General features: G+C 38.7%; 1 protein-coding gene across 1 annotated transcript in view; it reads right to left on the reverse strand.

The window, feature by feature from the left end:
• The window catches only part of SYNE1 (spectrin repeat containing nuclear envelope protein 1), a 457,576-nt gene that overhangs the window by 266,649 nt on the left and 176,673 nt on the right, over positions 1–14,254 (reverse strand). Inside the window, exons 34-41 of the mRNA XM_060283256.2 lie at positions 13,385–13,612; positions 12,905–13,003; positions 11,220–11,407; positions 10,702–10,825; positions 8,254–8,420; positions 5,829–5,982; positions 3,455–4,083; positions 825–1,004 (exon numbers count right to left, since the gene is read on the reverse strand). Coding sequence (XP_060139239.1) covers positions 825–1,004; positions 3,455–4,083; positions 5,829–5,982; positions 8,254–8,420; positions 10,702–10,825; positions 11,220–11,407; positions 12,905–13,003; positions 13,385–13,612 — 1,769 coding nt within the window. The remainder of the gene's footprint in view (positions 1–824; positions 1,005–3,454; positions 4,084–5,828; positions 5,983–8,253; positions 8,421–10,701; positions 10,826–11,219; positions 11,408–12,904; positions 13,004–13,384; positions 13,613–14,254) is intronic.

Consider the following 14,254-nt stretch of genomic DNA (forward strand, 5'->3'; position numbering starts at 1 on the left):
TACAGATGCTTTATTTGTAGTCGGCCAAACTGGAAAGATCTCAAATATCCATTAGTTGGTGAATGGATCAACTGTGGTACACCTAGTAAACGGAATGTCATTCAGCTATAAAACTAGATTGGACTCTGTGGATACACATCACAATGTGCATTGAGCTAAGTAAAAGAAGGTTTTTAACCAAGTGTAGTAAAAACTTACGTATACACCAAAAAATGAACATGAGTGTTTAGATATGCTTTATTTACAATTGTCCAGACCGAAAAGAATCCATTTATGTGTGATTCTGAAAAAGATGATACTACAGAGACAGAAAAATGATCAATGGTTGCCAGGGATTGGGAGTGAGGGGAGGGATTGATGACAATGAGACATAAGGGAATTTTTTCAGGGGGTAGAACTGTTACTGTGAAATTTGATAGTTGTGATATTTACACAACTGCATGAGTTTCTTAAACTTCTACAGTTTAAGGGTATACACTTAAAAGGATGAATTTTACCATATGTAAAACACACCTCAATTACAAACAAATACAACAAAATGAAAAAGAAAATCAGGGGTTAAGACTCTCCTGGTGGCACTTTGTAACTGTTGACAACTCTGGATTTTAAGCATCAAATTTTGTATGTAATTGTTATCTCAAGACAACTTCCTCAACAAAGTTCTGTAGGACTAAATTTTTAATGTTACTAAACAGACACAGAATACCTAAGTTGGCAAAAGATATGAAACTCCTGATCACACCAACGCAAATCAACAGGCAATGGCCCAATGTCATAAATTAAGTAGAAAGTTAAAAACAAAAACTGAGAAGTTTTTTACTTACTTTTCATGAATTAGTTTTTTGGTGTCATCCCAGGTAACCTCTAAGCGGTTTATCTCCCTGTCAACTTCAGGTGCAAAGACTACATCTTTCTGAGCAATTTGCTTAGCTTTGTCTTTCAGCCAACACAGTTCATGCTCATGAGAATTCAATTCATCTTCTAACTGATTGAAAACTCTCAACCTGAAAATTAAAATGTTATTTTATCATTAATTTACTAAAGGTAGTGAACTAGTATTTCCTTTCCATAAAGCATGCATATTGGTAGCTAGAAAAGCTTTTAACAGAGCAATTCATGTATATCAATGGATAAAGATGTTTTTAAAGTTAACTTTGCATAATTCAGACTGTACCTTAAAAACATTTTAAGTCATTCTTACTATTCACCTTCAAACTGCTATTAAGTTTGTATTCTCTTTCTATTTTGCTTTGGTGGTATAAGAATTTTGACTAGGGCCGACATTGGAGGTAAAGTAGGTGGGTACTTATTGAAAGGTCATTGGTAAGAAATTCTTCTGGGGACTTCCCTGGTGGCGCAGTGGTTAAGAATCTGCCTGCCAATGCAGGGGACATGGGTTCAAGTCCTGGTCTGGGAAGATCCCACATGCCACAGAGCAACTAAGCCTGTGCACTACAACTACTGAGCCTGTGCTCTAGAGCTCGCGAACCACAACTACTGAGCCCGCGCGCCACAACTACTGAAGCCTGCGTGCCTAGAGCCCGTGCTCCACAACAAGAGAAGCCACCGCAATGAGAAGCCCGTGCACCGCCACGAAGAGTAGCCCCCGTTCCCTGAAACCAGAGAAAGCCCACGCACAGCAACGAAGACCCAACACAGCCAAAAATAAAAAGAAATAAAAAAGAAATAAAAAAAAAGAAATTCTTCTGTGCCATGAAGTTCGACTCATATTAATAGTAATATTTAAAAATAAAACTTTACCTACTTTTTGAAAAGATTACCACTAGAAAATGATCATGGGTTTTTTTGGTCCTTAATATATTAATATTTGAGTATTTGTAAAAAAAGTGGTCACAGAGAGGCAGCCACTGACTCTTGTAGTTCTTGCATTTTGGTATAGTGCTGACTATATGCATTATCCCACTTAATTCCCAAAGCAAAGCGGCTAGGAGCAGGCATTATCAGAATAGCTCCATTTTATAAGAAGAGAGGTGATTTGCTCAAGGTCACCCAGTAACACATGAGTATGGTATGACTGGGATTTAATGATCAATAGATTCCAAGCAACATTTTCCGTAGCTTCTGCGCAACCTTGGTGAGTTCAGTGTTGTGGGTACTGACGTGGCTCTCGAGCCCAACCCAGGCCTCCTCCAGCAATTTTAGGATCTCCTGGTCTGCTGGAACCGAGCCTGCGAGGAAGGGCCGTGCAGCACCAACCCTACTGCTCATTTCCTGGCTGAGCCATTTGCTCCTTTGCCACGCTTCGCGCGTCCTTCTACCCTTACTCTGGAGGCCCTTTTTCCTTCCCAAATTTTATTCCCTTTTGTAAATGTATTGCTAAGCTAGTCAGATAGCTTATTGCCCATGAGGCATATAACCTCAGGAGTCATTATCACCTAACCAAAGCCTTAGCTTGATGTTTGATTCTGGTTAAAAGGAAGCAAATGGCAATGACTGTGGCAGGGTCAATATAATCTTTATCAATTACGGGCGCCTTAGCATGAATGCATTTCTGCTGTTTCTTTGCCCCCTGAAAAATGCAAGAGAAAGCAATGCTGAGAAGATGAGTGGGGAGAAGTTCTACTGAGAAGGAAAAAGAAGGTTGAAAAGACCGCTATAGTAAAAAAGTACTTCTCAAATTTACTGCGGAAATATAACTTTGACCACCTAGCTTCTCTGTTAATCTCACCTGACAAAACCCCGACTTTGCTTAAACCCACTTCTCTGCATTCTCCACACCTCTAAGCAAACAGGTAAAAGTAGTGGGGGAGAACCACTTTGCCAGGCTGTTTGGTTCCCCTTCAAGTGAATGAATACAAATCTCAAATGGCAGCTTATCACTTACCAAGCACCAGAGGCTTCATCCCCATTTTCCCTACGTTTTCTCCCCACAACTTCCTGTCACTCACTCTCAACTAAGGACCTCACTCCAGTCCTTTCTGAGAGGCTAGAAGCCACCGGGAAAAATTACCTCATATTTTACCACAGAAATACAAATCTACTTCACTTTCTTTCTCCTCTGCCTTTCATTCTTGTTACAGAAGACGAGTCCCTTCTTCTATCAGTTAAAAACTGCTTAAAAATAGATGACATGATCAATATACTCTATGGTAAATAAGAGTGGCTTATATATACCTCTTAGGAAAGTCCTTAAGGAAAACAAGGAAATTTTAGTACTTCTTAAGTGTTAAAATAGTCACTAATTTTATCCTCAAAATATATTTTTTTTTTGGCCACGAGGCATGCGGGATCTCAGTTCCCTGACCAGGGATCGAACCCGTGCCCCTGCAGTGGAAGTACAGAGTCCTAATCACTGGACCGCCAGGGAAGTCCCCTCAAAATATTTTTAAAATAAGTAGCTAAATCTGGTACTATTATAGTTTTGCACAAGAGTTCATTCCAGACCAAATAAAAAGTACACGAGACAACCAGCTTCCACGCAGTTTCCATTCACCTCTGTTGAAGCGCTTGGCGGGTTAGTTCTTTCAGCTGCTCTCTGTCAGTCCTTTCTTCGATGTCCTCAATGCTTTTCAGCAACTCCTCTTTCTGCTCTTGGAAGGCTTTCTTCAATACTGCCAGGGCGTCTGCCTCACTCTGCTTGGTTCCCAGAAGGTTCTGGATCCTCTCTAATTCAAAGCAGAGATGATCAGCTGTAGTTCTGCAGGAAGTCCTCTGCTCAGAACTTCCACTTTTGAGATGGTATTGGGCTTTGGTAAGAAGGCCATCAAGACTGATGGCAGTAGCTTCTAATGCTTTCACATCTCGGATAGCATCCTTGAGGTCCCTTTCTAATAAGTCAGACTGTTTCTTATTCATACTGTGGGTTGCTTCCACTGTTTGCCTCAGCCGGTGGAGAACCTCTGACAGAGAGGCATGGCCCTGCAGGAATTCTGCCAAGTGGGAGAGGGCAAGCTCCCGCCTCTCCACGACCTGGCTGGCCTCCTCAAACAGCTGGTAGCAGTCCTCCGCTTTCCCCTGGAGGAGGTGAAGGTCCTCAGCGCGGCCCAGAGCACCCAGCTTCGCTAGGTGACCCTGCAGACTCTGCAATTCTCCCTTTTTGCTCTCTACTTCTGCTGCATGGTCCTGGAAGAGGAGAGAGTTAGTTATTGATTCCCCAGATACACTGTTTTACCGACACAGATATCGTCAGGATTTGTGATGTCAAGATACATTTTAAATGCAATGGACGGCATAAAGGTCAACTATGGCAAACCCTGTAGAAACAGTTTAAATTTCTTTTGTTTTGCTTTATCTACATATTTCACGTAAAGCATAACTCTCATTTGGAACTAATTCATTCCATGGAAAATAATTACTTTGTGGATAGAAATAGTTAAAAGAAATTATAGATATATATAATTATATACATATGTGTGTGTATACATACATCGTACATATATGTATATATCTTTTAAAATCTTCCAAATATTTGATTTATTTTAACTATACATATGCCTACAATATAACTAAAATATATATAGAATTAGTTCTATTTTAGAATTAATTTTAATTTAGAATTATTAATATATGGAATTAGCTCTATTATATATAAGGCATGTTAAATATTTACATTGTAAATATTATAGTAATATATTTATATACAAATTATAGTAGTTATATATTAGAGCTAAGCTCTATTATATATAATACATATATTTAAATTTTACATATTATAATAATTTATTTATATACAAATTACAATATTTATGTATATATTAGAGCTAATTTTAACAGTTTGTAGGGAAGGAGTGTAAGCAACAGATGAACATTAACACCTGTTCAGAGGTAGTGAATAAGGCAGGTAGAAACCTGCACAAGTTTTAGCTGCCTTCTTTTTAAACAGATGTAGATTAACCAGGGTGAGCCTGTTGTATAGGAAATTCGGCTAGCTGTCAATAAATCTGGCTTAAAATCCAGCAGAGATTTGCCAACGATCTCAGCATGGTTCCCATTAAAGACAAATCATCATCTGTCTTGATCTTGACCACAGTGGCCTAAATCTTCTCCTCAGCTTGACTCCTAAACTTTTGAGGGCTTCTTTGAGCATTTACGTTAGAAAATTTACAAATCCACTGTCTGCCCCTTTGCGGTGTGAAGTTTTTTAAAACCTCTGTCCAGCTTTACAACTCAGAATATCTTTCTCAAGGACGGGGGAGCCATCCCTTTGAAATGTAAGTCATTAAGTAAGACAGCATCCCTGACTCCTAACAGGAATATATGAGGAAGTACTTTTCCTTTGGGTAAAACTAATTAGCAAACCCAGCGCAGAGTCAGCACTCAATAAATATTAAGTGTTTCATTAGTAAATATTGTTATAAGCTTACTACGTAGCTTATCTCCGACTATCCCAATGCTTGATGGTCAGTATCTGATTTTTTAAATGTTTTATTTTTTGATGCCTGGATAGATATTATGTATAAATTATAAATAAGGAAAATAAATCGTAAATTTTAAATACCTTTCAGGCTAAAGAGTAATTCAGAAAAACTCTACCATTAAAGCATTGGAATTCAGTAGGAGTTTTCAGCATTGGAACAAAGCAAACGAAGCTAAAAAAAGGAACGTTCTTATCACTTCACCCTACAAATCATTTGCTCCCCTTTGAAGGAACAGGGTCTTAAGGTGGTTGCCTGTTTTATCTGAAGTAGCTTTATCTGTTTCTCTGTATAACACATTGCCTGGACCCATATGCTCAATTATTTAAACATTTGCATATTAATAAGAAGTTAAATTGCTGTCAAGTGTTTTTTTTTAATGTCGCATCCCTTTATAATTCAAGAGCTCTCTCTTACAAATAAATTCTTCAGTCTTAAAAGAATGCACTTCACCTTGTGTCGGGTACGAGCCGCTTGATGGTCCATTATGCTTATCTCAGAAGTCATCTGTAATTCACTGAGGAACAGCTTAATCCAGACAGAAAAGGAAAGCAGCAGTTCATCAAATTGCTGGTGTTCAGCGACCACAGACTGAAGAAAGTTAATCCTATGTACAGAAAGGTGTTGAAGTTAAAATGCCCCACAGCTGGACAGAATGATGATACGTTTTTTGGAATAAGCTTAACCAAGGGCAAAAGCAGTGTTGTCATACACGGACAGACCAGAACTCTTGATGTTTTCTACTTCTCAAACCCCGTTTCTCTCACACTTTTCCTGTCTCAGTTAATGTGACCACCATCCACCCAGATGGCCCTACGCGTCACCCTTCGTCTCTCCATTTCTTTACCACCACATCTGCTCTGCGTTGATCCTGTTAGCACCCCCATCACGGTACGTTCTGTGCTCTTCTCTCCGCTTCTACATTCTGGTCTAACTCTCTTCATCTGTCGCCTTGCCTCCAACTGCTGCCACACTGGCCTCCTTCCTGCCACCGTGGCCTCCCTTCAATCCACGATGTAGGTAAATGCCAGCAATGACCTTAATGTAATCAGAACATTCTCTGCCAAGCTTAGACACGGGGGCAATTTCCTGTTGCACATAGGAAGGCAAAACTCCAGAACTCCTTACTGTGGCCTACGAAGGATCCCACGTAATCAACTCCTGTGCCCTCATCTGATACAGCGAGGCCTCACGCTGCCCCTCATCTCTGTTTCCCCAGTATCCCAGCTCACTACTGCCTTAGAGACTTTTGGCTCCCCCTGCCTGTATCCTTTGCCCCCAAAGTACCATGAATCTGCTTCCTACACAGCATCTGGATCTTAACAGATGTCACGTCCCCTGAGATGTGACTTGGCCACCCAATCTACGGTCCCTGACATATAACCCTATTTTGTTGTTTTCATATTACTGAACACCACTGGAAACAGTCTTGTTCATTCATTTGATTAATGATACATTTATCCTCTTCCTCACTGAATAAGAGATTGGACTTTACTTGCTTTGCTTACTGCTTTATCCTTAGTACCAAGAAAGGTGCCTGGGATAGGGTCAGGGATCAATCACTGCTTGTGTAATAAATTAGACGGATAAACAATAGACAAACAATAAACAATAAACAAACAATAAACAAACAATAAACAAACTCTGACCTGCTCTGAGGTCAGAGTCCAAAGCTGGCATTAAGAATAATACCTTAATCAAATATTAATATTTGTTACAATGGCTCATATCCAAAGTTCAACTTTTTAAATAGACTTTCATGTTTTAATCCTTACAAAACCTTCTACACATTATCTTTACAAGCATATACTATATTTTTAATGCTTTTATACATTTGTATCATTTTAAAACCCTTTACTTTCCCTCTGGGAGACAGGCAGAAGGCAGATCCTCCTCTATTATACAAAAAATTACTCATCTTTCAAGAGTTTGGCACCAAAACCTTTTGTCAGCCTTTCATGAACCCATTCAAATGTCCTTTCTTTTTGTTCCCATAATATCCTGTGCTCACCTCTCATTGGATTTCTTGTTATTCCCATGCTGATCTCTAACATAGTTGAGGTCAGGTTTTATTTATTTTTACGGTTTCAATTTCTGATATGGTGCCTTGTACTCAACAGGTACCCAATAAACATTTGCTAATTGAATGAATGAATGAATAGACAATGGAACAAATACAAGTTCCACGGAGGTGAAGAGCAGAACTCTGTTTACTGTTGCTATAACCCCAGCACTCAGAAGAGTGCAATACTCATTGTAAAAACTCAGTAAATATTTGCTGAATAAGTAAATTAAAAATTGACTAGAAAGGTTAAATGCCTTATTCAAGATTACATGGGCAATCAATACCAATTTAAGTCAAAAATTTGTTTTCTGGCATCTTAGAAAGGGATAAATGTCAATTGTTAATCATCTAGTCAATTAACATTTAATCCATTTTTGTCTCCTTTTAATATAATAATAATTTCCCTGCTCTTCACAAAGATCTGTATAGAAATGAAATGGAAAAAAAAACACATATCCTCTGTTGAGAAATAACATGTGAGGCAAAATTTTAGTTACCTTTTTTCTCCTGTACATAAACAGCTTGGGCAATAATAATACAAACCCAAGTAATCCTCTGCTCTTCAATATTATTCAGCTAATTTGATCATCTGCCCGGATTGCAAGACTAAAATTTTGAATTGCGGTTCATTAGAAATACTAATTATGAAGCACTTTGATTTTTAAAATGACGAATAAAGTAGTTTTCTTCCCTTCTATAATTATGCCCTGAATAATTGGGTTAAATAAAGTAAACAAAGCTAGGCTTTCTTAATTTATATGCTCACCATTGAAAATAATGAACAATACTAGAAGCTTTTTTTTGAAACCAAACCTTTTGCTGATTATCTGAGGCAGGTCTCTCCATCTCTCATCCAGGTGCTCCAAATGTAGTTTCATCATTTTCACATCATCTTGGGAGGCCACTGAGAACAGGGATTCCTTTAGCTGCAATAGGTTGCTGTAGTTTGAGGCCTGGGATACAATTTCATTTTGCAGCCCCTGAGAAAAAACAGAATGGATTACAGATCTCATCCCAATGAGACTGACCAGGAAGGACCATGTGACACAGGTGGTTGCTATCCAAAGGCTTTGTGTTCTTGCAAAACGGAGGTCATTGGAACCAGGCTAAAAAGGGTTTTTATCCCTTGGTCTAGAAATGGATCCACTTAACCTCTAATGCAACATTAAAAATGCTGCTGAAACCTGAATTAGCTTCCCAGTGCCTGGGTTATATTAAGTTAGGCAAATTTAGAAGCTGTAGAATTTCTTTCAGAATAAAGAAACTGAGTAGGTGAGAAGAATCAAAGAAAAACTGTTGCTGAAGAAAAACAAAGCATATCTAACAATGACAGAGGTACAATGCTAGGTACTGGGAACACAATGTGTCTCTCTGTTTAGAGACTACATTAGGCCAAACCAGGGAACTTAAAGGGTCTTCATTTTACTTTCGTGCAACAGAACTACTCATTTTTAAATCAGGCAATGACCCTCTTAGGTGATGTGAGTGGTGCATAAAAGCTGTGGTCCCTACCTAATAAGAGATAAAAGATAAGCACTATATAGACAGCTGTAGCCCGGCACATAGTTGATGCTTGTCAAAATGTTTTCTTTCCCCTCCCTAGTGAGGCCACACGTGTGATACAAGCGAAATCGCTACAGGTATCAGAGGGAGGAGTACACAGCCTATGACAACAGGAAAGACCTCAAAGGAGAACCAGGACTTACGCTGAGCTGGAGGAAGACACAGGCCAGGAGGTGGGAATGTACAAGGAACGTTCAGACCATGGGAGGGAGGCAGCTTGGCTGACACAGTGCCTGGATGGGGGCCAATCTTGGTCCTCTAATTTGTATAGCACTGTTTTCCACACAGAGACACGTAGGAATACAGTTGTATTTTGTTTATTTATTTATTTACTGATTTACTTATTTATTTATGGCTGCTTTGAGTCTTTGTTGCTGTGCGTGAGCTTTCTCTAGTTGCGGCGAGCGGGGGCTACTCTTCGTTGCAGTGCATGGGCTTCTCATCGCCGTGGCTTCTCTTGTTGCAGAGCATGGGCTCTAGGTACGCGAGCTTCCACAGCTGTGGCTCACGGGCTCTAGAGCACAGGCTCAGTAGTTGTGGCACACGGGCTTAGTTGCTCCGCGGCATGTGGGATCTTCCTGGACCAGGGCTCGAACCCGTCTCCCCTGCATTGGCAGGCGGATTCTTAACCACTGCGCCACCAGGGAAGTCCAGGAATACAGTTTTATATGGGCAGATATCTTTGTATCATTTTTAAGAAAAGGAGCTATGACTTCCCTTCTTAGAACAGCCCACAATGCATTTATAAGAAGATAAACACTGGATTGTGGACTGAGGGTTGCCCTTTATCCTCAGGCAGGACAGTCACTGGAGGTTTCTGAGCAGGGACTTTTTGGGAGATTAATGCAGAACATTGGTGTTTGATAAACTAGGAAGGCAGGAGAACCAAGAGTGTGAGAAACCCTCCAAGTCAAGGTAGGAGAACATCTGAAGATGGGGGGATAGGATCAGATGCTACAGACATGCTCTGATGGAGTTTTTAGAGAAGCAATTATGAAAACTAAAAGAACTAGTTTCCTCTTAAACATTTTGTAAAAGGTAATGGGAGAAAGTTGGGGTGTAAATCTGTTACACAATAAATATCTTTTGTGAAGCAATATTGCCTGTTGAATTTTCTGGCACAGATAGCATCACTTAAAGCACGTCATTAATCTCCAGAAATCAGTAACATTGTCTGTAGTTTCAGTAATACTTAAAGATTATTTTAAGTATAAAATGTTGGCTTCTTCAAGAATGTAATAAGATAGTATTCTTTGCCTTTCTATCTTCTGCATTTGTGCTTATTCATTTTATGGTGTCTTGTTTGAAAATAATCATTGCTGTGACTTTTTTATTACCCCAAATTCATACAAATGCAAAAGTAGAAGGAATACAGCTATTACCCAACTTCAAAAATTATTCACTGATGGTCAACCTTGTTTCATCTATGTTTCTACCCATTTCTCCTTCAACTCCCCTGCCAATAATTTGCATTCAAGTGCCAGACATTATGTTACAGGATTTTCTAATACATCATGGAAACTTATCATCACAAAGTTCACCATGACTTTGTCTTTCAGGTCAGGGCTGCTCTTCTTTGCAGGACCATGAAACGAAAACAAAAAGTTAAGTTGCAGAAGGGATTTCACACTTGATTTTGTTTTACAACGCAACCATAACAAAGAGCATTTCATTTTCCTCTCACTTCCTTGAACTTGCCTGTACTAATTGAAGTTCATTCTCCACCTTGACTCTGTCTGCAGAAATGTTGGCTTCTGGGGGACTGGCTATAGCTTCACATCGCTCTAACCAAGTCAAAAAGGTAGACAGTTCTTTCTCTAGCCTACACAAAGCAGAGATAAGAAACAAATTCATGCAAAATTATCATACTTGAAAACTTTTCTGAAGTTGAGGGGTTCAACAGTAACCATTATAAATACCACAGTGTCTGTTGTCTTTTTCTAGACGTGAAGGTGGAAAAACCACTCCTTTCATGTTTGTGTATGAACTTGCACATGTGTTTAGATGTGTGCAATGTGTAAAGATACTCATACATCCCCTCCACAATCAGGGATCTTCATCTTATAATGAAGATCAATGTCTTCCCATGGTAGGCACATGAGTTGATGAGTTTTACATGCGGGATGATCATGTCCCATCACTTAAAGTCCAGAATTTCCTAGTTAGGAGTAGCTATTGAAACCCTGGCTGCCAACTGGAGAAGGAAGGCTGCTCACCTCTGCCAGTGGGCCAGCAGCTTCTCGAGCACAATCTGTCTCTCCTTAGTCTGACGCAGCAAACACTCATAGCTCTGCTTCAGGGCTGCAGCCTCCTGGATGGAGGAGTCTCTGTGAGAGACCTTGCGGGCGCTGGCTGACAGGGCAGCCACCGTGCTGGTCAGTGATTCCAGGGCCTGACAGAGATCCTGATGTGAGAGCAAAAGAGTTCCATGAATGCATAGCATCAAGAAAGGAGACCTAAGTTTTTCTTTGAGACCCGTTATCACCAAACGTTTTCGCAAAGGCATAATAAACAGCAATGGTACTAAAGTATGTCTCTGCCCATGATTTTCAGCAAAAAAAATTCTCTGCCCGTGATTTTCAGCGAGACATAGTGAAAGTGACAAGCAAGTTACTTCATAAATGCAGAAGTCAAAGGTGAGAATGGAGAGACTATTCCCCAAATAAGAATTTGTTGCTGTTTACTGAATAATTACAACTTTCCCTTAAGGATTTAGATAATTTGTGAAATTTGTTATTCATGTTATACCAAATATATTTTTAAAAACCCTACTCCTAATTTATAAGAGCTACATGCAACATGCTATAATTTTATTAAAAAAAAAATATGGGAAGTTATGGCTGACATAGCTGCCGTCAGGAATCCATGATAAGAACAATTAGGGAACCTGAGAATGTGGCAGGCACTGTGTTATGTACATTATATATATTATCTCATTTAATCTTCATAAGAACCATAAGAGGTATGTTCTTTCATTTGCCCCCATTTTACAGATCAGAAAATCAAGATAGAGAAAAATAACTTGCTTTAGGAAATCCAAATATTAGAAACATACAATATTATCCTCTCTGGTACTCAATTGTTAACTTAGTTGTCTATTAAAATAATTCTATCCAATCTAATTTTCCTACTTTTCCTCATTTGGGGGTTATTCTTTTAAAAATTACATAAGTAACACAATAATGCATTCTTATGATAAATATTCAAACAATATAAATTCCACTTTCTCTTCCACTTGTGCTTTTGTCAACTGTTTGCTATTACTGTGGCCCCTTTCTCTGTATTTGTGCATGCATGCACACATAATAGGGATTATATATATATATTTTTTCTGGTTTATTAATTAACACACTTCTTTTGAGTATTTCTTTGTGCATGATTCTCTTGCTTTGCTCCTTCCTCTGAATTCTTCCAGAGGCATCTATTGCTTTGCAAAATATCTCACAGTGGTTACCAGTTCAGGGACCAGATCAAAAAAGCTAGCCATTGTGGAAAAAGATCAGTGAGGACATGATCTTTGCACATCTGAGTGTAGTGGGTTAGTATCTGAAATCTGCTATGCAAATGTATACGTATTTTTCTGCACATTTTTTATAATGTTGGCAAGAGGTAATGGGGCTTATTACAGCTATAATCTGAAAAAGTTACATGTTCTAATTATGAGAGAGAAATATATCTTAAATGACTACTCTTTAAATACATTTTTAATGAAAACTTATTTGCACAGTTATATTTCTTGTGTTATATGAAGTGACTATGTTTGATCTATATTATTCCTCAAGTAACATACAATTTTTTTCAATTTTAACTCTAATAAAAATATTTACTGTTTTCCTTTCAAGCAGGAATTATCACATTTCTGAGCAGATAAATAAGAAGAAACGTTGAAACATGCTCTTACCATATGTTCTTGGAGAACTTTGTATGTTTCTGTAGCTGAAGAACATATTTTAATTGGATCAGCAAGTTTATCTTCAAATTCAGACAGAGTCTGCTGGATCTAAAACATTGGTAATATATAAAAATGATGATGGGGAAAACATACATCAAGGCAGAGAAGGTTACTGGGGAAACAGCATGCCTATCTTTTTTGGATAACATTCAGTGTGATGATAAAATCTATTTTTTAAAAAAAACCCCAAATCAATGTGTTCCACTATTTGAGAGAAATATAATTAAGACTTAATACCTATCTGAACACAATATATAATGGCATTTTTATATTCCCTGAGAAAAGGTTACATATAAATTACAAACTCAGTCACGGACAACTTGGTAAATAATTGGCAAATTGTGTCTTTTCCTTATTCCATTATTTCTGGACCATTTATAAAATGCAACGCGAAATAGGTAACTTTAGCACGCAAGGACCAATTGTTACCTTTCTAAGATTCTCTTCAAACTTTTGCTGCTGAGATAAATGTCCCAGGATTGTTCCTTCCAGACTCTGTGCATGTTCTCGGAGTTCTTCCCAGTATCTTATTATCTGTGTTAACTTGGCTTTGATTCGAGCAGATTCTCCAGTGGTAATAAATTGAGCAAAAGACTGAGCTGCTTCTTCTAGTCCTGTAATGCTGCTGATCTTACTTTCTATTTCCTGAATCGTGACCTAATATTTAAAACAAGAAAAATGACAATGTAGGCTGAGCAAGCCTGCTTTCCTGAAATGATACAATCATCTGCAGAGAGAGAAAATCAGCAGAATTTTTCCTTAACTGACATTTCAACGTACTTGCACCATTAGAAAGCAGCTAGCTACAAACGAACACCGTGTGTTTCCTGACCTCGTTTGGGGAGGATAGGTATGCAGACAATGTCTGAAAAATACAAACTGGTGGTGGTCATACTCGCTGGATGGAGAATAAGGAGAAAAGGCCACCCCTGCTCACAGTGAAGCAAGAACATGTCCCTGGAACTCTTACAGTCTCTCTGAAGGTACAGAGAATTCTCTGCTTATCCTATGAGTCAAGAGTTTTGACCAACTGGTCTGGGAAGTAGTATGTTCCCAAACGCATAGGAATGCTAATATTGGCATTCATTTAATTTTCCTAAAATGAAGCTATTTCATATTTTACCTAACTAAAAGCTTTTCTGATTCTGCTCCTACCTAAACCCAGTCTTCTCATATTTATCAACTATACTTTATGCCAATGGTTTCCAAATTTGGAATACATTAGGGTCTCCTGGCTCCAACCTCAGGGAGTCAGACTCCCTGGGTCTCAGGCAGGGCCCACTTCACAGCTCTGACAAC

The sequence above is a fragment of the Globicephala melas genome, chromosome 14, assembly GCF_963455315.2.
Source record: "Globicephala melas chromosome 14, mGloMel1.2, whole genome shotgun sequence".
NCBI lineage: Eukaryota > Metazoa > Chordata > Mammalia > Artiodactyla > Delphinidae > Globicephala > Globicephala melas.